Source organism: Chlamydotis macqueenii, chromosome 2 (assembly GCF_036417535.1).
Source record: "Chlamydotis macqueenii isolate bChlMac1 chromosome 2, bChlMac1.mat, whole genome shotgun sequence".
Lineage (NCBI taxonomy): Eukaryota > Metazoa > Chordata > Aves > Otidiformes > Otididae > Chlamydotis > Chlamydotis macqueenii.
The window spans coordinates 154324789-154349783 of record NC_141557.1 but is presented as its reverse complement, the minus strand read 5'-3'; the positions used below and the strand labels follow the sequence as shown (position 1 = coordinate 154349783).

Genomic DNA, 24995 nt, shown 5'->3' with positions numbered 1-24995 from the left:
AAACAGTAATTTCTCTACAGTTGTCCTTCCTTTTACCAGGTGCATTACAATGTTTCAAGATGTAGCATGTTTTTCTTCTTACATTGATGCAGTGATATGGTACAATGCATGTTCAAAATTTATAAAAAAAAAAAAGAGGGGACAACACTTTGTAATGGATTCATTCATTGAAATGTACATGAATGGGTGAAAAAATAAAATACTCTGCTAAATAAAAGTTGGTTCATTTTTTGTAGAAGCTCTCTTCATATTTTGGAGAAGCATTTTTAAGCTTTTGTGGTCACAAAAAATACAAGTGTTTTAGAAAAAGGCTGATGGTGCATAGTGCTATACAATGATGTGCTGTGTAGTGTCTCTTGGAGAAAGCTTTGGAGGAGAGGAAGTGCAAGAAGACTCCCTCTCCTTGCAGAGGGACAATGTGGAAAAAGAAAAATACCGGAATGACCTATGAAGTGCTAAGCAGGTTGGTATTAATGTTCCTTCCATCTCAATGCATCAACACTCTCCTCTTCCATTTTGGTGAGTGCTAGAGGGGTGTAAAGAACAGCAGAGAAATACTAAGCCTATTGCCAGATAGTTAACAAGTCACTTATGCACTGAAGATCTAAATTAAACATCGCTTATTCTCCCCTGAATGCAACAACCATTTTGCACGTGTAGAATTATCCGTAAGGAAGGTTTATGCTCAGTCATTGTGTTTGTGTTCAATCAGTTTTGCATTCTACATTTAGTTGAAATGAATGAGATACTTTTTCTTCTTAGTGATAGTAGTGACACTCTTGATAGTACTTGAAAGGGAAGAGAACTTATTTCCATATGAGACTTAACTCTTGCAGCTGTAGTTGTTCTTTGACCTAGATACCTGCAAAATTCAACTTCAGAGGACATATTTATGGAACAAAACCTCTTACTTTCTGATAATTTGTGCAAATCTACTTTTTAGAACAAAAACTTGCTTCGTCTTTTACCTTTTTATATTTATTTAATTTAGAAATAGGCAAATTGTATTTTTACAGTAGACTTGTTAGTTAGGATGAAGGCTACAGTATAGTTTAAGGCTTCGGCGGTTATGCTGAAAGATGCTCCCTTTTGTTAGAACTGCTGTAACTTCGTATTTCATCTCCTCAATGGGTAGTTCACTTTGTTTTCAAAAATAAAGAACAACTGCTCTCACTGAAATGTGGAAGAGCAAAAGGGACAGAAGGGTCTGGCATCAGATACCTGCTTTTATACATGGTTCAGGTGCTGTTCTACCATCAGTCTTTGTCACGTACTGGCAACTTTTCAATGAATTTCTTGGCTCTCTTTTTTAAACAGGTTTGTTTTCCATTAAGAGGCAAAGCGATTTTGCCACGTATGCATTTTTACAATCTGAGTTTCTTTATATCATTTGCATTGGGGACTCACTTGTACTCCTTGTTTGTGCCTTTACCATGTTGACCTTCCTGTTGGCATTACACAGATCTAACGTTTTCCTTCCTCTCTCCCACCTTTTTTACATACTCTAACAGTCTGCTGCTGATTGTCCATTGTCAGACATGGTACACTGGCTCAGATGTTCCTTCAGTCTGACCTAGGATAACTTTTTTTTTTGTCATAAAGTTGCAAGAGTTGGAAACTAATCATGAATCCCATTTCCTTAAGAAGGTTAAGGAGCTTATGTCTTCTATCTGTCTGTACACTGCTTAGTATGTTGTCAGCTTTCAATGGATTATAATGAACATTGTTTCTTTGTCATTATATAGTGTAGCTCTGATATGGACTTACTCAGCAAATTGTCTTTTTCTCCAAGAAGAGGAATATTTATGTGCATATTTCATTCTAAGTATGTGTTGAAGTTTCAGAAATGTTAGGCATTTTCTTAGGTGTTCCTGCAAACTGTTTCCCAGACAAGTGAATCAACACAACACCAAAGCTACTTGGGAAGAAATGATGCATTGAATTATCTTGTGTGTTCCTGTCAAGGATTACTCAAAAGGAACCCTTATTTATATTGTAACCAAATAATATGATATTATCACAAAAACAGAGAACCATTGCCTTCTAATGATAATAGTTACATTAACGGCTTCATCAGGGTGAAAAATGCCAGATTCACGGTGTTAGTCTGAGTGAGAGGTTGTATAGAACTATCGTTAAGTTAAAGTCACTACGCTTCTCTGCTTTAAACGTGCCAAAATTTTACAGTCGGTGAGTGACACTGTTTTTTTGGTTGATTTCCATTCAATAATATTATAGAATATTTAATCATTTTTAGAAGTATCCCTTAAATTCAGGTCGGCACTGTCTGTGTTTACATGACTCAAAAAGGAGAGAGGAACAAAGCGGTGAATGCACAGAACGTTCACTGGTCTGGAAAAGTCGCTCTAGAAGCATCATTGCAGATGCCCTTATGCTTTATTATAAACTGTGCTACACCTTGTTGTCTTCCCCTGCTCTCGTTCCCAGATTGTTTGAAAGAAGTAGAGTCTCTTCACTTCCATAAGGCACTGATGACACATGTGAATTTTGAAACAGTCTTGAGATAATTGTGTTTCTGTAGAAAAAAAAAAGAATCCTTTAGAGTTTATCTGATCTTGTGAGATTACTAGCAATAGAGTATATCCCTTGCATCAGTTTGACATACAAGCTTGCTTATTGAATCTTTTTTTTTTGTTAGAAAAGTTCATTTTAATAGCTACCTATTTCATTTACGATTATATGAAAACATAGTATTGTATTTTGCTCTAAGTTCTCTAATTAGCAAGAGTAAGAAGAGCACTGAATCTCTAATTAAATTTAAGCTTACCTTCTGTCCCCAAATGTAACCTGATCTTTGTCCCAGCAGCCCTCCCTGCTCTGCTGTGAGGCCCCAGCAGATACCATGGGACCCTGCTAGAGCATGGAGACAGTCTGTAGGAAGAGGATAGCTGGTGGGATCTGTATTTTAGAAGGAGACAGAGAATTTTAAAGTTTCATTTTTTTTGTTCTTTGAGGCATACAGATAAAAACTCTTCTCCAGAGCATACTGTATATTTAAACAAAACCACCTCCCTTTAGCCCTCTGTAATCTGGTTTCATTCCCCAGTGAAGTTCCTTGGTAGCAAGGTTCCATGGTGTTTGCTCAGATGCCACAGTAGACTGGAAGCCATCAAGTCTCAACTTTGTGTTGGGGAGAGAAGGTAAGTTTAAAGCAATTTACATCATGCGCACCACTCTTGCTTATGGTTTTCAGTGGATATGGTGCCTAAAAATTAGTTTGATTCATCATTAAAATTGTATAGGTACAGTTGTTGGAGGACGTGTATGGGGATTTTTTTTAAGTTTCTCCATACATCATTACAATGTAAGTCCAGATTTTCCAGTTTGATAACTTTTCAAAATACTCTTAAAAATTCTGCAATGTTAGTCTAGTCTATACCAGCTCATTTGTTGGGCACTTTTTACTTTCTGCTCTCTCTGCTACATCTGCTACAGGTTTAGTTAATCCTGATAGGATGAAAAGTACACAATGAGTACAGTACCTGTGTAAGTCAACTGCTGTATGCCTTTTCCAGTATTTTATCTAAGCTTATTCAGGTTCAGCGTGTCTTGTCAGTCAAGTCTTTAGACTGTAACAGTCTGAAAATCATCTTTCTCATTAGTCTTTCCAGTTTACACTTGTGTTTTAGCTCCAGACGTCTAGCGGGTCTTCTGCTTGTTTTTTTGTTTTTTTTTTTTTAACAAAAAGCTTTTTTAAAAAAAATTTAAAAATCAACATTTAAGTAGTTGCATGACTCGGCACAGTAGGTAAAGAAACTTTTGCACAATCTTAATTGCAAATCCAATGTGAGGGCAGTGTTGTTAACTAGTTTTGTAGAAGTATTAGCCAAGTTAAGTCAGGTTTCCTTAAATTTAGCAGAAAGCTAATTGACTTTCAGTGGTTCTGCCTGTTTCTCTCATATGGGATGAACATGGAGGTTAGGGATCAATTTTGTGTAATGAAGTTAAGTTTGGATCTTCAGTACAAGTTTGCATATTTTACACTCTTTCACAGCTGTAATGGTAGGGACATAAACCCTGAAGGCACTTCCTTTGTGGTTCCAGGGCACTGTAGACACTGTGTCATATAATCTGCTTCTTCACTCAATCAAACCCCATTTCTAACCAAATTAGCTTATTTGCGTTTACTAGTAACTTCTAGAAGTTGTCTGACTGCATTGCTCGCCGGATTAGAAGTCTTCTCAAGTCCAATAAATTACTTTGTTCATGTACCAACATTGTCTTTTAGCTTTAGTGATTTTTCTGTCACTGGTGTGCATATCAAGGCATTATGTAAAAAGCAGTCATACAGGTCTCCATTTTTTTGTTTTGTTAGACTAAACAAACCACCTATCTTCCCCTTTTCTGGTAGAAGAGTGTCCTGTCAGCCGAGTTGTCCTTTTATTATACTAGCCCCTCTCTGACCTTTGCTGTTTAAATCAGCTTTCTTAAATACAGCTGACTGGTAGTGTAGGAACAGCATTAAAACCTTGCTGTTTCTGCTGGAAGTACTTCATCAAAACATCCTTTCATCCTATTTACTTTTTCATGGTTGCATCACACTATGGTATGTCAGGCATTACACAGGTAGTGTCTAGTATTGTTTTCAACTGGAGTCCCTAATTTAAAGTACACATGCTTTCTTAGTCTAGAATTTTAATGTTGTATATACTATTGTTTTAATCTCATTTCTGTTCCCTCAGCTGTTGAGGTCATCTAGTTTCTTCTGTTTATTTTGAACACTTTCAGGATTCTACAGCTCTCTTGCATACACCTAAAGGCTTGATTTTTTAAAATATTGTTATAAATGTGTTGTATATTTTGGTTAAATAATGCTAGTTATCCCGCTCAAACTCATTTTTTAAATAGGGATAATAGGGAGGGAAGGCTGTCAACTGTTGATATCATGTGGGTTTTTAATATTTGTACATCAATCAACACAAAATACAACATTCTTTAATATAAATTTGAATTCTTTTTTAAAACAGGAGTTTTTAGCATTAATTATAGAATATACTTCAGATGCTAATGTTGAATCAATGTATATTCTTTGCGTTCTTGTTCAGAGTGATTGTGATAATTTTTTTCTTTAATTATGGTCCTATTTTCAGTACTGAAGATACATAATCTGAAGTCAACAAGGCTTTTAGTACTATCTCTGCAAAAATATCACTTATTAAAAATAAGTATAACAACATTTGTTAATGAAAATACTATTTTTAATTTAAACTTACTTTCCTTTGCAGTACCCATTCTACCATTAACTGGAATACTGGTTCTTCCATATCTCTCATTAAGTGGTAAAAAATAAATACAAATGTGAGGTTTTTGCACTCTAAACCCACAGTTTCTCGAGTGGCTGGTTACAGCTTTGCATGGTTTCACAAGTACATAAATTAATAGATACTATACTAACTGCACTGGTGGGCAATGCACTATTAATCGTAGACCTTTTCCAGTTATTTATCTTAGTACAACAAATTTGAGGATTGGTCTGTTTGCACATGGAAACGTGTCTTTATAATAAGAAAAAGTGATAAAATATGACAAGAGCTTTACTGAAAGCAACTGCTCCCCAGCTAGCTGATCGAAGAGCGCCCAACAGAAGGAAAATTTTTTAAAAATCTAGGTCAAGATTTTTTTTTTCTTGTGTGAGGGAAGTTATTTACATTAAATATGAACTTTGCAACCATGTGAGAAATCATCATTAAGGTGACTGTGGAGAAGAAGTGGTTGGCTTACTTGCTGCCTGGTTAGAAGCACAAAGTATCTTTGACTTAGAAAAATAACTACTCTGATTATTACTTAGAAATATCTGGCTAGCCTGGCATAGTTAAAAATGCCATGTCATTTTTTTTTTTGAGATTTTTTGTTATGTCGTGCAAAGTATTTTATAATATTTTACCAACACTTTGTACATCATCAGATCTTTGTATTATTCTACCAGTTATTTCCATAAACTGATTTAAATTCCAGAATGTTGCCCAAGTTTGCTTTATTCAAAGCATGATGTGACTTTATATCTCTCTCTGAAAACATGTTTTCAAGTTTTTCCTTTATTTTCTGTTTATTTGAAAGTAAGTTATTTTGTATTTCAGCAATCAGTGTATGACTTCTAAATTCATATTTATTCCTTCTGTGAAATTAATACAGGAACAAATGCTAGGAGTCTGAAAAGTTGCACTGTTTTTAATACTTTAACACCTTTTCCCTGTAACTGTTGTATGGCACGTGGTCTTTTGACATCTATGAAGTGATAATATTTTTCCACTCTTCTGTGACGTCTGGAGATATACTCCTAGTCTGAAATATATTAAAAAATATATCTGTATAACCACATCTAAAGAGTTTTTAATCCTACTAAATTTTATTTTTGTAGAGAAGGATTCTTCATTCTATAGGCAATAAAAAGTACAAATTTTTCTTCACATATGTTTTATTTTTAAAACAGGCACCCAGTGCTGTTTCAGTGCATTTCCCCTGCTCTCACTCCAGTAAGCCCAGTCTGAGCTCTTTGTCCCTTGTGGTGCGGCTGCAGACGCGGGCACCGGCACGGAGGCCGCCATGCAAACTGGAGGACACTGGGTGGTGGTAGGAGGACAGAGCCTCTGCAGTGTGGCCATTTCCACTCGTAGTCATTTTGGAAGTGTGTGACTGCTTTTCAGGATGCCCATTAACTGACTGCTTGTCAGTTAGTTGTGAACTTGGAAGTCAGTTGAGAGGAAAATAAAAAAAATACATAATTTGATTTACAAGAGTAAGCATTTAATGGAAAGCCAGGCCCAAATGCCTGTTGGAGCTGTGGTTGAGAGATTCTCCTGAGCAGCAGAAGGCCTTCCCGGCTTGAATCTGGAATAGATTGAATAATTAACTCATTATGAGCAGTTTTATTAATCTTTTCTTTACGGTTAAAAAGAGAGGGGGGGGGTCACCCACTGAAAATGTCTGGCAAACATACACTTGCTTGTAGCATAATTGAAGTTACCTATGTAACTATGTCACCTAAGGAATTCTAACAAAGATTATTCTTCACTGATTTTAATACTTTGATGATACGTAGCAATTTGGGAAGGAATGCAGACTTTGGTAACTTTCAGTCTACCTATAGACACTGGTAATAAATATTTTTTAAGAGGCATTTCTAGTTCTGTGTGCAGGTTAGGGTAGGTGCTGATTAACAAAATGAAGGTTTTTGTCTCAAATACTGTTCTGATAAGTTAGGTTTCAAAAATAGGCAAGTTGGTTCTGTAGTGCTACAAAAATATGTGACCATAGACTTGAAATTTCAGGTATAAATAAACTTTGCTTTTAAAATTTTATGTTGCTTTTTCTGCATTTATCCAGAGCCTGTGACGGCAAAGCCCTCTTACATGCAAAAGTTATTGCAGGATCATGACTGCAGTGAAGTGTTATTTCTTGGTTAGATTAAAAAACCACCACCAACAAAAAACCCCAAACCCCTGTAAGAAAACCCTTAAAGCTGTTTTAACCTAATGTAGAACTAATTTAGGTAATGTTACAAGTAATTCCTTCTGGTGGTAATGGCAGCTGACTTGAGCGGTTGTCCCCTCACTGCATGTTTGCACCCTCCACTCCCTGCTTCCTGAGCTGCTTATTAAAGACTTTTTTGAAGGTGATTGGTGAAGTTGATTAGGAAAACTCCTGTCTTCCCTCTGCGTTATTTTGTCTTTTAATCTGTATCTGTTCCCATATCCTGTACGACATGCATTGTGTTGAATAATACTTGTGCCAGCATTGATGCAGGGGGAAATAAAATGTTTAAGAGTAGGGGTGACTGCATAAGCTGTTATAACCAATGCTACTATTAAGTATCTAATCTCAGCCTCAGAAGGGGCTTTTCTGATGTTTATTTTATATGCACTGCATACAACAGTTTGCATTGCTCTAAAAATACATGTTCTGATGTATTTAAGCCACAGAAAAGTGTTGAAATAACTACAGAAAAACTGATTAAGCTTACAATCCTATTTTCAAAATGCAAGGAAAATTTGTAGATAGATTTCTATTCCCCCCTTCCTGCCAAGTTTATTAACAGAATTTGTATAGAATATCTGGAGGGGGGAAAAAAATCCTCACATAATAGAATATCTAGAAAGCCATTTCATTCTGGTACAAAATAATAGTAATTTTAATCCCATGTGCTAAATAGTACTTCAATTTAAGATCTCATGCCTTTTTTGTTTTTTTAAACAGTGTCTAAAATTAGAAATCCTGGAGTGACTAGTCCTGTATTTTTTAAACAGAAGTACACATGTCATTCTATTGTCAAGTTGCTTATATTCCCACAGCTGAGATGCTTAAAAATGTGGTGAACGTGTCGTTTAATCTGAACAGTGTTTTGGCATGGCTTGTCTTTTTATTTTAGTCTTCTGCTACACTTCACTATGGGTCTGACTGTGAGTTTTTCAGTGCTGCTTTGACGTTTATGCACATGTATTTGTAAGAAGGTTGTTTGTTATTTTGCAGGCCCACCTTCAACCCTCCCTCTAAGCACTCAAACCTCTAGTGGCAGCTCCACTCTTTCCAAGAAGAGACCACCTCCCCCACCCCCAGGACACAAAAGAACCCTCTCTGACCCACCAAGCCCACTACCTCATGGACCCCAGAATAAGGGCCCAATTCCTTGGGGTGAGTTTTGAAATGCCAAACAAAAGGGCAGGGGAAAACCTTTATGATGGATGATATATGATCTTTGGTTTCTTTTTGCCTGATGCTCGCTTTCCAATGATTGCAGCTTGATGTAACATCAGCTCAGATAAATCAACAGTTCTATCTTCTGTCACTCTAGCTTCTGGGCTTCTGTATCTGAGTCTCACTTGAGAAACTGAAAATATTCCATTCTCCCCCGGGGCCTGATTCAATCGCCTCTGCTGCCTCCCTCTCTCTACCCTAGCTGCCCAGGCTGTCCTCACCCCGGCCCCCTCACCTTCTGCATCTACTCTGCATCTGCTTCCTCACCCCTGCTCCTGTTCTGACCAGCTCATTAATCTAGACGGATCTTGATTTGGGGCAGATAGACCTCGATGAACATGTGCGGTTCTCCTTATTGCCAGAAGAGCTTGTTTCCTTGGGCTCTATGCCAGATCTCTCCTGTAAAGTGTTCGTACCTAGCCCGTGGGGATGTGTTGTCTTAATATGTTTTCAGGTTGTGTGATGTTGTCTGTACCTATACAAAGATTGATAGGTTTGCATCCTTCTACCTGCAGAAGTTATACAGGAACAGCAATTTATTTTTTTTTTTAGCAGGATACCTTTCTGACAGAAGCTTTTTAGAAAGTATTTTCCAGACTACTAAATTCTTCCTCCTTTCAATAAACACTGCTCTATGTAGTCAGCTTCTCCCAGTAGCTATAAATGTCAGGCCTATGTAGTCTTCTATAATTTTAGTCTTGGTGGCAGAATTTTCATAAATCTGTAAACTTTTGAGCTGGAATCCAATGCTTTCATAGCAGGGTCATCCATACACTGCTTATGTCTTAGGAGTATTCTCTCTCTGTTCTAATATAAACACAAAATCACTAGCGTAAGAAAAAAAAAACCTGGGAGCCTAAAAGCACCATTTTTTTCCTCAGCAAATTGAGTTAAATGTGGTAAATCTTGGAGTATTTGTGTAGAATATGTGATTTAATCTAGGATTTAATATGAAGAGAAGTACAGAGTCAAATGAAAAGCAAAGTATTTTTCTTGAGGAATACGAATAATGGCAATCTTTTCAGTTCTTTACTTTTCAGATGTCTGGGATATGGAAAATGTGTTTCCTATATTCTGAAGTCTAACAGCCCTGTACTATTTCAGAGGTAGTAAAGACATTTTGAAGAGCTCGGACTTCAAAAAATTTTGAAAGCCCAAATGGTTATGTAAACAGCACCTAAAATACCATCTACTAGAATACTATATAATGTAACATTATTAGAATGAAAAGTGTGGTAGGAACAGATGCTAAGTTAGTGCCAACTTTTCTTTAAAAATACCAGACAACAGATGAAGGAAAAGGAAAATATGGGAAAGGTGCAGGTGTGGAGTTGAAGATGAAGACCCGTTAGCAGCACAGTACCCTTTCAAAGCAGGGCCAGAGAAGAACATTGCTTGATCTGTCTCTTTTCTGCTCTACAGTGCAGACTAAACTTCAGTGGATGGAAGGGGATCTCTTCTCCCCTTTTTCTTAGTTGAGATGTGTACAAAAACTTGTTTCAAAGTCCATTTGGATTTTAAGCAAGTATTAAGTTTTGTGTTTATAAAAAGAGAGAATTTGTTGTATCTGCCTTTGTGTTTTTGGTTCAAGAATGTTGTCAGATGTTCACTGCTTTCCCTTTTAGAAGCTTTTTTTTCTGTGCTATATTTCTTGCTACATTGGATTTCAGTATTTGTTTTCTAATCTGTGCATTAATTGAAGCTTCAAGCAGAGCAATCCTTAGCTTATGTCTAAGTGAATTAAGTTACTGTTCAAAGCTGTTCTAAAAATGTCATTTACATTATTTTGGATTTCCATAGCAACCATCAGATGTTTTTCCTTGCTTTATCCGTAGGATCTACATGTGAAGGGTTTGCTGTTCATCTTACCTTTATTTTTCTTTCTTTTTTTGTTTACTTTTAAATAGAAACATATTTTTAGCATGGCTCAGCATGAGCCTTTTCTGCTGTATCATTTAGACGTCAATGTACTAAGAATGGTATCTAGGCAGATATGTCATTCTTTTGCATGGGAAGTATTTTGTGCTGTTGGATCATTAAAGGTCACTTTACATCTATTTCAGTGACAAAATTTACTAATGGTTGTTGAAGTTGGTTCTGAGATTGTTTAGACATGTTGTAATAGGAGAGAGAAGAGGGAATACAGTTGTACCTTGGTGTCGTACTGGCAACGGTTAATGAAAGAGAAGCCTTCAGAAGCACTTGAGTTTGAATTTTGCTGCATTTTGACAGAATTGAGTGTACTGAGGATCTTTACCAATGATTAACATTCAGGTTATGGTAACATACTGACTTAGTCATTAAATCAGCAAAGGCTATTATTTATACAGGATAAAATAGCAATCCTTAGAAATTTGGTGGTTTTAAGAAGATGTGCCTCATAACACAGAATGTAAACATCTGAGATAAATTTATTTGGTACTGGCCTTCAGTATCTCCTTCTATTCAGAGAAAATTTAAAGACTATATTCAAAACAAATGCCCTGCAGCAGTAACTCAGCAATGTCATTCAATCTTTCCTTGCCAGCAGATGTGAGCTACCAGGGAGTTGTTTTAAAATGTGTTCTATGAAAGGTCAAGTTGGATTATTATGGTCCCTGCTGCTTTTTGAGTTACAAAACTATTAATGAAGAATGGTCTTTAAAGTCTTTAGACATGTTGTAGAGAGGATAGTTGGAAGAATATGTACTTTGCTTTAAGTTGCACCCTCTGCTGATTGTATTTCAGTTATCCTGATGATCTTTTTTTAAAAATTGTGCTTTTTTCACCTCAGGTAATGATTTGGGCCCACCTTCAACTAAGGCTGCAAACAAGTTTGAGGGGATGTCTCAGCAGTCAAGGTAAAATCTGTGTATATGAAGGCAAAGATGAAAATTTATCTAAACATAACTAATTTGTAAATTAGAAAAAAATTGCCTTTCATATGAAGTAAAATCCTTGCGATGTTTATTCATTAGTTTTCTGCATGCCTTACTACCATACAAATGCTTTGGCTTCATTGAGCCTCCTACGCTTTGTTCATAGCTGTCCATGCACAATTCATCCTTTGAGCGGGATGGACAGAACAACTTGTACCAGAATCTGTCGGCTGCTCCTACAGAAGCGCGCTCTGAGCTGGAGAACTCTGCCTCAGCCTGCAGTCCAGCAGGACAAAGTTTTATTTTAATTTCTCCTGGCATTTCATTTTATCTGCTTCAGTGTGAGGTCTCATGCCTGTAGCTGCAGAAGTGTCACTCTGGATACAGGCGGGCATCAAAGAGAGCTCTGTAAGAGAGAAGATTCATCTCAGTCTTCCATCTTAACTGTTTGCCAGTCTGTCAAGCTTAGATACTGACACACAGTCTGTAATAACACAAACTGCTTTTAGCTCATAGTTCATCAGGTCAGTACACTACAAGTGTCTTTTTCAATAGCTGAAGTAGTAAGGGTAGCCATACATTCCTGTCACTTACTGTTTGTTACTCCTTTATCTCTGTTGTGATTCCAAGGTCCTGAGGTTCAAAGCATGGTAATTCTAATAAACGTGCACCTCGGGCAACACAACAGAGACCTTGCATGACCATGACTGGAGATGGACGTGTAACGTCAAACAAATCAGTGGAGAATGTGTAGGTAGAGTTTCTGGACACTCCTCAGTCTGTGATCTGCCTTGTGAGGACAGGCAGTGGACATATTGTTGGTAGCACAGCTGACTTTGCCATGTTTGCTGAATCCATCCAAGTGGCATGGAGTATTCAGTGAAAAAGCAGTGATGTTCTACAGCACAAAGACCTGGTGCTAAACTTGATACTTGTAAGACCAGGGTAAAACTGCGGTAGTTGTGCTTTATGGCCTTACATAAAGGCCGAGGTAATTATTTATTCAGTCAAGATTGAGCTTGGCTATTCTTTCAGTTTTGTGTTATGATATATTTTGACTATGTAAAAAAAGCTAGGAAATTAAGATAAAAGTGGTTCATATTCACAAATACTACCAGAATCAAGGCTGTTGATGCAGAAGACTCCTCTCTGTTGAACATATTCTAGCAAATTCCTCACTAATTTTTCTTTTTCCTTGTTTTTTGAGTAATTTTTTTAAGGTGATAGATTTTTATTTGATTGTTTATTGTTTGATTTTTGTGCCTTAAATTGATTGGCTTTCTTCTTTTCTTCCACAGTCCTTTTCTATAGAAGTGACTCAGGGTGGTTTTGGTGGAAGAAATTTTGTGGTTTTTTGTTGAAACTTGTAATATGTTTTGCCCTCACATGCCATGTTTGCAAATGTGAGCCAGCCTGATGTTAACTCTGAAAAAAATTGTCTACAACAGAAAGCATAGATTGAAAGTTTTGGCAATATGCAACTATCTCAGCTTTTTATGATACAATTAAATAACTCGCAACTGTCCTGCTTATATTGTTGCTTACCACTATGAGTAGCTAACACAGCTGTAGCACAAGTTGGCAGAGTGCAGCACGTTGTTTTTCCACAATCATCAGTATTGCCTTGGAGTAGCAGAGATTTCGTCTCCTAACGCAGCTGCAGTGTGTGTGTAGTAGGATACCATACTCATGCAGTAGGCTACAAGACATAGGCTTAGTCCTCAAAAACTTGAAACCGCTGACATAATGGCAGTTATGTTTTGAATGCTTCAGTATAATTATTTGGAAGACCAAATTTTCCTTAAAAGTTCAGGATCTGCCCGCTGAACTGATATTTCAGCTTCACCTATCTTCAGAGTAGGTTTTTGCAGATATCGTAATTCATAGAATAAATCTGCCCTGTAGCATTAAAGCTGTAGAGGGTTTGTATGGCTTTTCCTCTGGAAAAAAAAAAAAGCAGTTCATTCTTAACAGTGCTTTGAGTTCTGGGATTGATCCACAGACAAGATGGTTATACAAAAGAAACAAAATAAATGTGGGGGTTTTGTTGTTTGTTTTTTTGTGTTTGTTTTTGGTTTTTTAGTTATAGCTATGTAGAGGGGGAAAAGGGGAAAGAAAAAGTATATTTTGTAACAGTTGTAAGCACTAATAATTCACATATGTTGATTTAGCACTGGGACTGCAAAGACTGCACTTGGCCCTAGAGTTCTTCCCAAACTACCTCAAAAAGGTAAGAGTTCTCTTGGTGGGTATTCTCGTAATGATATATTTTAAATGTGTGTGAAAGTAGATACTTGTTTTAAATTGGATCTTTTCAGCAAAAGTTTTATTTCTAAAATGCCGCAAACCATGAAACTTTAGCAAAACTGAAAGGATTACGGAAAATCAGGAAGCTTTTTATTAAACTAAAAATATAGTTAGATCCATGGAACATAAGGAGGAAAGGAAACCGAAATCATAAACTAATTGAAGCTGGAAGAGCTCAGGAGGTCAGCTGGTCCAGTCCACCACTTACAGCAGGGCTAACTTTTTGACATGAGAACAGGTTGTTCAAGGCTGTGTCCAGTCGCATTTTGAGTATCTCCATGGATATCTTTGAGCTCCCATGTCTTTGACCATTCTCATTTTTAAACTTTTTTTTCTTCCTAATATCCCTAAGTCAAATTTCTTGATACCCTTGAAGTAAGTTGTGTCCATTGCTGTGTTTTGGTGATCAGGGTCGTTGTCCTTACAAATACTTTGAAAGGAATCATGTTATATGCTCCCTTCTGTATTAGTGATGAACTTGCTGAATCCATCATCCCGGTGAACACCTTATGGCCCTATCTTTTTAATTTTTTTTTTCTAGTCTCTCTTTAAACTCATACAGCAAGTTTTATTTAGTTTTTTGAGTTCTTGCAGCAGTTGACTATAAAGTTGAAAGTGTACCTACCTTGTAGCTCTGTCTGATACAGAATCCATAAAAAACAAGTTTTACCTGTATAAGTGGATGCTCACTATCAAGCCTGAAGATCAGGAAATTATGCCTGTCTAAACTTCTGAAGCTAGGTGACTGAAATTGAGAGTGCAAATCATTTTAACAGAAAATGCAAATGTGACATTTCAACTTTATTAACTTACAATTATTACAACATGATATCATCTTTTGAAAGAGACACCAATGATGCGATAGGGTACCACTGCAACGGAAGTCAGCACTTCCTTGATTTAAAATTATATAGGTGGAAATTTAAGATGGGCTCAATCAAAGCACTTTGATAAGGGCTGCTATCAGTTTTTTCATGTAATTTATTTAAGCCTCAAACCAATGTGGATGATCAACACATGTACACTTGCTACTAGATAAGTCTAGGAGACACAGCCTTCTACAGATATCAACACAGACTTTTTTTTTTTTGAGGCATCTGATAGTAGCTATACAATTTCTTTCATGGAAATTATGCAAATTTTGGAGTTTTTGATATAAATAACCATAGCTGTAGCATGAAAGTGTTATTGCAGTAGGTGATAGCCAAAGCAAGTGGTGTTGCTTTCATAGTAAAATGTCAGGGCACCTTTTGATCCGGTAGAGTATGGTACTAAAGCAATACTGAATATAAGGAAATAATCCCTTCTAGTCAAAGTGTGTTGCTTTCATCATGGGTTATAACTTTTTTCTCTCTTATCCCCCTTCATCTGTTTTAATTTTTTGGTTTAGGGGTTTGAGTTTTTTGTTATTTTCTTATGGGTTTTTTTTTAAGGTAGATTTCAGTCAAGTTCTCTTAGGGAACTTAGCAGTAGCATCAATACATGACACTGGAAAAAAAAAAAAAAAAAGAAAAGCTATTTTCAATTTCCTTCCATAAAATCTGCAAAATAGACATTTTAAAACTTCTCATCTTTACTAAATTGTAAATATTTACAATAATTCATTTTTATTAGTTTTAGTTTGAATGTGTGTCATACAGTTTATTCTATACACAGTATAGACATAAATGCTCACTTGCTCTCTTTAAGATTTTACAGGTACTAATCTTGACACTTGGGGTTTTCTCTATGGAGTTCAATTATATAGATGAGTAATTGTTATTAAAGAGAATTTTCCTTCCAGTGGGTTGATAGGTTGTTCTGCAAAATACAGCTTTTCTTATATTTAATATTTTTTTTTGTTTAGGTCCAAAAAAGATCACTTTATTTCATTTTAAATGGTTAATTTTTAAGTTGACACCTAGTAGCTGTTGGATTAAGCACTCCTGGCCTCCAGAAGGAGCAATGAAATGAGACCTCTGTGAAAGAGGGTTGCATAAAGTTGTGTTCTCTTGCATTTGTCGTAGACTGGGAGGACATACGGGCAGTTATCAGGGCTCACTGAACATGCGGTCACTACACAATTACAGTTCTGATATGTGTCTACATTCTTTAATATTAAAATGAGATTGTGAAAAACCATTGTTATCCTCTTTTGTTTTAGTGGCACTAAGAAAAATAGAAACCAGTCATCACCTTTCAATAGATAAATCCCATCAGCACACGGAAATCTTTCAGAAGCCCTCGCTGTCCATCGATATACCACAGAAACCACAACCTGGAGACTTGCCCCCAAAGCCTCTGCCTCTAGAATTAACTCAGAAACCTCAAGTGGGAGATTTACCCCCAAAGCCTGGAGAACTACCCCCAAAACCTCAGCTAGGAGACTTGCCACCAAAACCACAACTTGGAGACTTACCTCCAAAGCCGCAAATGAAGGACCTTCCTCCAAAACCTCAGCTAGGAGAGCTGTTGGCTAAAACCCAAGGTGGAGAAGCATCACCGAAGCCTCAGCCTTCAGAGGCAAATCAAAAATCTCACTCCTTAGATCTTTCTCCAAACGTACAATCTAGAGACACCGTCCAAAGGCAAGCATCTGAAGAGTCTAATGACATAACGCATACCCTGCCAGAAACCCCTGTGCCGCTTCCCAGGAAAATAAATATGGTAGGTATTATTCCAGCTAGTTGAAAGTATCCGTGGAAGGCTTTGAAGATACTGTAAGACTATCTGTGCGGAAAAAAACAAAACCCATCCTTGAGTTATGCACACAAAGAAACATAATGTTATGAGCTAGCATGGAGAATGAGAAGCTCTTTTTGTGCTCCCAAGCAGCTTCAGCAAAAGCTGGGGGTTTACAAGGCCTTTTGGAGGCTGAAACAAATCCTAGTGATGTAAAGCAATAGTCTTGGGAGCATGACAGTCTGTTTTAATTTATTAGGGAATTTGGGCATTTTTATCCATGCCAGCTGTGATTCTGAATTGATTGGTCGTTTTCTCTGCTGTCTTTACTCACTGCTTTCTATGCCTTAGGTTGCTAGAATATGTATGTATTTGATTTTTGTGAGCTTTAAGAAGGGATGTTAGCACCTATTGTGAGTACATAAAAAATTTAAAGTCAACTGTGACAAACTAGTGAATGTTCCTGTCGTGAGTAGTTAATGTTGATGTACTTAATTGGTTAACAAGGGTTCAGACATATTGCTAAAGTGGCAAAATTGACATTGCTGGATGGTGCGTAGTAGCAGAGCTGGAACTATAACTTGATTCCGCGTCTCCTTGTTCAGCCCTCAATTCATCTGGCGTTCGTCTTGCTAACCAATGCCGTTTCCATCCAACAGAGGATTCTTCATGCATATGTATATTGAAATTGTTTTATGAAACTCCAGAGCTCTCTTAAGATTTCCATCATTAAGAATACATCAAAAAGGAGATGGTTTTGCTTGTCAAATTGGCTATGCAAAGCACTTTTGTAAAAGGGAAAAAGACTTCTATTCTTGTAGTGAAAGCTGAGGGTTAGTTTCTCCCTGGTGCTTCTCTGAGGAAGAACACTTTCTCTGGAGCTGTTGCTCTCCTTGCCTCCTGTCATGGACTTGTCTGTAAGCTCCTGCCTGAACTCAGAACAACAGGGTTGTTGCTTGGGCTTCCCGAGTCTTCTGGAGATTAAATAAAATAGTACAGGGATCTGGTCAAAAGGTGTCTGCCACTACAATTTATTTACTTACGTATTTAAATATAAGCAGGCAAATGATGCTGGACATTCTCAGCACATGTGCTGTAAAGTAACCAGTTCCACTGTTGTGCGGTGATCAAAATGGTGGTGTATCTGTGATAATGACTTTCCAGTTTTCTACAGCTCGGAAGACCTGTGACAGCAGCCGCTAGTACTTGTGGGTACTTCACTCTTGGGTTTCACTATTTAGCCATTAAATAGATGAATTTTAGAAAATTGACTGTTCTGTATTGCTAGCTAAAATACATTGGTATTAATGCTGTTAATATACAAGGACCTGAAAGGATATTTTTAGAGAAACGAAACTAGCTCTGAATGCTTGTAAAGTCACATGGAGCACTTGAGTGTTCTTGTGTGTGTGTGTGTGTGCTTTCTGTAAAGGAGAGAAAATGTTTCTTTTTAAGCAAACAAAAAAAAAGTTGAATGTAAATAAGAACATGGAGGAATTATTAATGACCACAGCAGTTGATTATTATTCAGTCTTAAGCATAAAAATCTCTTAATAATACTAGTATTGGATACAAGGAATTGGAGGTGGATGATATTTGTTTTTTAGGCACAAATTACATGTCCTGAAATTGCTTCTATTTCTTTACACACCGGTGCCCCAAACTGTGTTCTGGAAAAATATATACTCTCTTCAGGTCCACCCTTTCTTAAACCTTCCCAAGATTAATTACACCTTGGGCTTGAATTCTCCTTTTTTTACCACTCTCCTAACTGAAAGAAATAGAATATTAAAACGTTGTCTGTGATACTAATCAGAAGGAACCAGGAGCAATTGCCTTCATTTTTCATGTGTTCTTATAAGCTGAGTTGCATACAGTTCTGTAAGTTTAGAAGAATTTAACTTTCTCTAGTCTCTTTATTGAATGAGATAATTTTTATCTGGCAGAATTAGTTGCTTCCCTTCATCACCAAGGGATTGATCAGAAGCGTTCTTAGTTTGTAAGGGTTCTCTGGAGTTGAAAGCTGGGATTGGCCCTGAATACCTATTAATACTAAATTCCAATCCCTAGTGATAGTTGAGATTTCTGTTGAAATTATATGAATTTGTTTTAAAAAAAAAAAAAAGAGAAAAAGCGTTCTTCAGAGTAAATTCTTGCTGCAGCAAACGCCTGCTGTAAAAACCTCGTTGATCTAATGAATTTCAGGTATTCCTGTTCGTTTGTCTTGAGCATGGGGTTTTTTTTAGTCTTATGTTGTTGTATTAACTGCTTTGTGCCTTAGATCCCTCTATAATTGTTATTTTTCTGTACCTTAAGTTCAGTATGAGTGCTTCTTGCTCTGTCTGTTCTGCTGTTGATCTGCAGTTAATTTATTTTTTTTTTTTTTTGCCAAAATATGGAGGTACTTCAGGTGGGCAGGTAATAGCAAAGAGAAGGCTCCCTAGGAAATTTTCCCTGTGAAGTTCCTTTTGGCTCAAATTCCTCTAAACCTGCTGACTTTTACCTTCATAGCTCTTCTGCTTCTCATCTCCTTGTACTCTTTTTTTTTTTTCTTTTTTTTTTCATTCTTGTTATCTGATTACTTCTGTTCAAAGAAGGAACTGTAGGTTTTGAAGAAGTGTGGGTGTGAAAATACAGGAATATGAAGTAGCAGGAGTGTTTTGCTGTAAATATTGCTTCCTTATTCTATTTGGAAATAATTTAAAGCATTTTTCCCTATTGTGAGAAACATATGTTCGGGGAGGAGTCCATGGCTCAGGCTTTTTCATACGAATTAGCAGTATGCAGCAAAGTATGACCTAGAAAATACTTGGACTCAGAATGGTAGAGCTGTGAGAGTATCTGTTGTGAATGATCATCACAAAATAGTACTGCCATCTGAAATTAAGATTCTTTTAGTAAGAAACTGCAACCATACTGGATGAAAAAATCATTCAAAAATTAATTTCCAGTTCTATAAGCAGATCTGAAATCAAAGGATACTGTGTTCTTGCACTAAATCCAAAACCAAAACTGTAAGGAATTCTGGGATTTCAATGCAGCATTTTCATCAGCACTTACCTCTCTTGTAACATTCAGAGGAGACTGGATTTTATTTTCTGTTCGTGGTGGGGTTTTTTCATGAAGTATATATTAAAGGAGAAAGAGAGTGTTTGTGGAGTGGAACAACGTGGAGAAGTTATTTAAACTTTATTTACTGAGGAAGCATAGGTTACTTAAGCTGTGCACTACATGTTAAAGTCTTTTTGGAATTCTGAATCTTAAGAAAAAGAAAACCTATGCCTCTATAGGTAATTTTTAATTTAATTTATTTTAATATCCATGTTGAAGCAGAGCTTTTTTGATTTTATGTCCCCGATTGCAGGGAAAGCAATTTGGTAGTCTTCACCTTCTCATAAAATGAAACATAACTAAAAGGCAAAATTCATATCTTGTACATGCTTTTGCTGTTCCTCATGTCCTTCATCTAAAACTTCATTCTGTTTTTAGGGGAAAAACAAAGTTAGGCGAGTGAAGACCATTTATGACTGTCAGGCAGATAATGATGATGAGCTCACGTTTGTTGAAGGAGAAGTAATTATTGTAACTGGTGAAGAGGACCAAGAGTGGTGGGTATGTATCTTTATTTTTTTTTTAATAGCTCCACATAACTTCTTTATGACTTTTAAAGGAAAGCTTCTGTCTCCAAATTTGGGGAGGTTGTTGTTATTTTAGTTTGTGGGTGGTGGGTTTTTTATTTTGTTAGTTTTTGGGAGTTTTTTGTCCAAGCTAACATCCAGCTCTTAAAGTCATATTAGACCCCCTTTCTCTGGTAGGGTCTGTCTCTTCCTGGGAGTCTGCTAAAACCATCCTGACTAGGTCTGGCTTTTTTGCTGGCTCATAACAACATGTATTTACATACAACACACTTTGTAATGCACACTAGCCTTTCGTTAAATGAAGAGGTGGTGGTTTTTACTTTATTTATCATGCTTACACTCTTCATGAAAAATGAAATAGGTCATTCTCTTCAGTTCACCAGAAAAGTTAAGTTATACCTACAGGGTTGCTGAAAGTCTGAAAAACTATTTGTAACCAGTGCTGTAAGCTGATGGCTTTCCTCCTTAAATAAGAGGTAGTTAGCATTTTCTTTCCGTTCTTCTATCCCGTGTCATTGATTTGTATCATAGTCCCCACCTGCTCTGGGCTGGGTATTGTCTTTGGTTCTTGAGTGCCAACACCAGGTTGTTCTCAGGCCCACCTGAAGGCTCCAGCCATCCCTTGACACCCTGCTTCTTGCCTCCAAAGCCTCACTACCTCATATTTCCCTACCTAAGAATTATTACTGGGGAAAATGAGAGAGTTCATTTTGATTAAAACAAATTCTTATTGCAATGCTGCCTGCTGCCTTCATCCTTGTCTAAGTGCAGCGCAGGCTTTGCCATTTTGGTTCTAGCTACACGGTTTCCTCTCATCATTTAAGTGTGGAAGATTTTCAGCTGAAAAGATGGTCTCAAAAGAGCAATGCCCACTGAAAAGCTCATGTATTAACTATAACATCTAGTCCCTGATTATAGTTGCATTAGTTACTGAATCAGTTCTCTGAAGTGGCTTTTTAAGATCCCTGAGTACAGGCCTGACAAGCTCCATGAAGTGCTCCAGTCTGAGTGTTTCTGAGAAGGGAAACGAGGGCTGTTGACTCATATGCTTCAAAAATTTGGCTCTACAAGAGGAAATGGCCAGCCCTGCATGTTTCCCCTTCCCATTTTGTTAGCTCGTGGAGGAGGAAGGTTATTCTGAAAGCAGTGAGCAGCATGAGAAGAGGGTTTTGTGGTCAGTCAAGGCTGCTACTCCAGTGCTACCAGTTTGGCAGTTGTTTATAATTACGAATTTTAAACACATAAAGTTCATACAGAAGGTGCTACTATTATTTTTTTTTTAGAAGTTGCTTGGATATTTATTTATAAATTAGTATTATGCAAAACATATCAGAAGCCATACTTGAAGGATACTTAATCAGACAGTACTGTAATTTGTTGTAAACACTACTATGCACGTAAATCATTAGGAATCATGCTAATTCAATGAGAAAATAGCTGGGCCTTTATCCCTTTAAGTGAAGCATGCAGATTATCATAAGTAACCTCACAACTGTAGCAGACATTTCCCTTAAGTGAGATGTTTAGGATTTATTCAGTTAACTTGGACTGATGGTTTTCAGACATGTATATGTTGTTACTGAAAGTTAGTCTGTCAGACAAAAGAAAATCAGGCTTCTGTTTTGGTGAGATTCTTGAAATTCAATGGTGTATGTAAGTTTCCGAATAAAACTGTAGGTTTTTTTCTCTTTAGATTTAGTTGGCTTAATTTGTCTTATTTATAATGTCTTTGAACGGTTTTATTTTGTCCCTTTACACAAATTCAAGCGTTAACTAAGGTCTGCGTTAAAGTGTCCAAGGACTTGCAACGGCTCTGTAGGATCCATGCAGTTCTGCTGCTTTTGAGTGAAGTAAATGCAGTCTACGAACTCCATGTGTACACACACAGATATATATATATATGTATGTACGTTTTTCTCCTGTGTTGCAGATTGGCCACATCGAAGGACAGCCAGAGAGGAAAGGGGTCTTTCCAGTGTCCTTTGTGCACATTCTGTCAGACTAGTAAAAACAAACAAACAAACCTAAACTTGAGCATTGCACATTCTTCATGCAAGACGGGCTTTTTAGCAAAAGCGAACGCTGCTGCCTCCCTGTAATCCTGTGCACAATTGTATATATAGCTGCTGTTACAAATTAAGAATTCATTTAAGTTTCACCTCATGAGGTTGAATTATATGTATTGTAAATATACTGTGTTATTCTGCCTTTGCCAGTATTATGGTAGCCTTGGAACCTGGCACGCCTTATTGGGTTTGTTGAAGCCATCCTCGGCATCTAGCACTTACATCTCTGTCTATGCTCTTCAAAATACGTACGAACTGCCAGCTTTCCAAACATAGGTGGTCTCCGTCAACCACGTAACTGTACAGAAGTGACTGTTCCTAATCACTCGGTATTCTCAATATACAATTAGCAGAAAGTTAGAATGAGTGAATGGTTTTGGACAATTTAAAAATCAGTCTGCAGTTTATAAGTGTATGCGGTTTACAGCTATGAAACCCACTTCGGTATTTATTTAATATAGTGCTCAGTTAAGTGTAATTATGAAGACAAATATTCACTGACTTTACAGATAACAGTAATGTTTTATGGTGTGCATACAGCATTTTATGTTTATATTATGTGGACCTATGCCAAACTGTGATTGCAGTTCCCCTGTGATATTACCTCACTATAAAAAGTTACAAATTTATTTCATGCAAAAACTTATTTTAATGAAAATTAGTCATATTGTTCTCTAGTAGATATATGTGAAATTTGCTGGTTTCTTTCACTTAGTAACCAAGGACTTCTAGAAAATGTTAACTGTTGACATTATGCATGCATTTAGAGGCTTATTTGAAACCTGCCTTTGTACAAAAGTAGCACTGTAGTCATGTAGCTACATTTGAGAAAAGAACATTTTAACTTATTTGCTATTCAGATTAATGTGAGCTTGCAACAGTATTTGTTTATAGCTAAATTGGCTCTTTGAAAAATGATTTTGTGGGGGGTTTTTTCCTCTGTCTTCAGCCTTGATACAAGTTAGTTACCTAAAATTTCATAAGTGGTGATATGAATATTTAAATTATTCTTAATTGCTCTAAAAAGTGGAAGTTAAGATGACCTCTCATGCATTTGATCAGGCTGTTAATGATAGAACTCAGATCACAAGTATCAGGCTGGCTTTAGTAGAGTTCACTAAATTGTAACTGTAATAGTCTCAGTTCAAAGCACCAAGTAACAGACATACTGTTATAAAGCTAATTTCTAAGAAAATCTGTGGAAGGCTGCGTTTAACCTGAGGTTTCTTGAAAGTTGGTATAAAGTTGCATTGCCAGAAAACACTTAAATGTATTACTGGAATCTTTCATTTCTTACATCACTTTCAACATCATTTTTTAACTTTTGAAACATAGTGCAGTTGTGTTTTTCCATTGTTTGTCCATAGCAAATTCCATTACTTTCATGTGTAGTTTTGTATTACTTGCTTTAAATGTTATTTTGGCTTCAGTACCTGGTACTGCTATCGCAAAGCAGATTGTCTTGGCTGCATGGAAAGATTTTCATTTCATAGAAGCATATCTCAGCCTTTCTGAGGGCCTTCATTTTTAATTCAGTTTTACAAGACTGTAGTCAGTGAATATTTAATTCTGTTTGTGGTTAATATAGAAACAAGTATCAGTCTAAACTCCACATGAAAAAAATGCAAAACATTTATCAACTGTTAATGGTTTTATCATTTATAACAAAAGTTTATTAAAAAAAAAAAATTACGCAATGAGTGAGTGAGCCTGCTGGCATCTAATCTTCAGTGTTACCAGCTCCAGTATTTCAGACTTTACTCTGGTTTTTATGGAAAGGAAGTCAGGTTTAGCATTTATTTAGCATTCCGTTTTATCCATTACTACAATGTTTTAAGTTGCATTAAAGAACAGAACCTATTCACTTTTGTGGTCAATTGTATTTTTAAGTGATCTTGAAATAAACTGATAAAAGCAAATCATATAAAGAAAACCTAGGCATGTAAAATTATGTAGAGTCAAATGTCTATTCTTTTCTACGCTCTTTAAAATAGTATACATATGCATTTTATAAAATTAAATGAGTTCCATCGGGAACAATAGTTCTGTTTATTCTGGCTTATTGTGGGTCATAAGAAATCTGAAAATGTATGATATTGATTGAGTTTAAGTACAGTATTATATTTGAACTCAATGAGCCACTGTCTGCAATTTTGTACATGACATAGTATTTGGAAAGTCTAAATCTTTATGGAAAACTAGCTGATAAGGGGATGGGGGGAGGGGCAGGGGAAGGTGCCCCCAGAGGGGGAAGTATGCTCTGCAGATGATGTCTTATTTACTGTTGAACAACAGTTGCTATTTATTTTTTTATTACATAGTACATCAGCGTGTACAGAAATCAGATCTGGTCATGCCACTAGTTAAAATCTTGACTTCTCAGTGAATGTTAAGGTAAAACATCAGTACACATGTCTATTCACATGTATTTAATGTGACAGTTTTTGAGTACTGTATGTGTTAATTTCTACTTTTTTAATATTTAAAATTGCTTTTAAATAAATGTATTCAGTTGATCCCAGATATCTGAACAAGGCCCTTTTGTCAACTGAAATATCTTCTAGGGAAAAAGTCTGGATTCCAAAGAGGTAGAACTAAAACACTTGAAACCTTCACTCTTGAATATGAAGCACCCCTTATATAACGCAATTAAATGTGTATCTCTTCCAACAGCTATTAAATATGGATGCAATTGCCTTTATCTGGAAAACTTTACTTACTAAAGTTAGCATCAAAACACATTTTGTCCATGA

General features: G+C 36.5%; 1 protein-coding gene across 4 annotated transcripts in view; it reads left to right on the top strand.

Moving 5' to 3' along the window:
• The window catches only part of ASAP1 (ArfGAP with SH3 domain, ankyrin repeat and PH domain 1), a 151884-nt gene extending 127119 nt beyond the window's left edge, over nucleotides 1-24765 (top strand). For 3 of the 4 annotated variants that reach the window (XM_086741274.1, XM_086741276.1, XM_086741278.1), the window contains 7 exons: nucleotides 5247-5300; nucleotides 8488-8649; nucleotides 11486-11552; nucleotides 13742-13800; nucleotides 16021-16523; nucleotides 20028-20150; nucleotides 22107-24765. In XM_086741274.1, coding sequence (XP_086597400.1) covers nucleotides 5247-5300; nucleotides 8488-8649; nucleotides 11486-11552; nucleotides 13742-13800; nucleotides 16021-16523; nucleotides 20028-20150; nucleotides 22107-22181 — 1043 coding nt within the window. In that variant the 3' untranslated portion in view covers nucleotides 22182-24765. The remainder of the gene's footprint in view (nucleotides 1-5246; nucleotides 5301-8487; nucleotides 8650-11485; nucleotides 11553-13741; nucleotides 13801-16020; nucleotides 16524-20027; nucleotides 20151-22106) is intronic. The other variant, XM_086741275.1, reaches the window with a different exon arrangement.
• The last annotated feature ends 230 nt before the right edge of the window (nucleotides 24766-24995 follow it).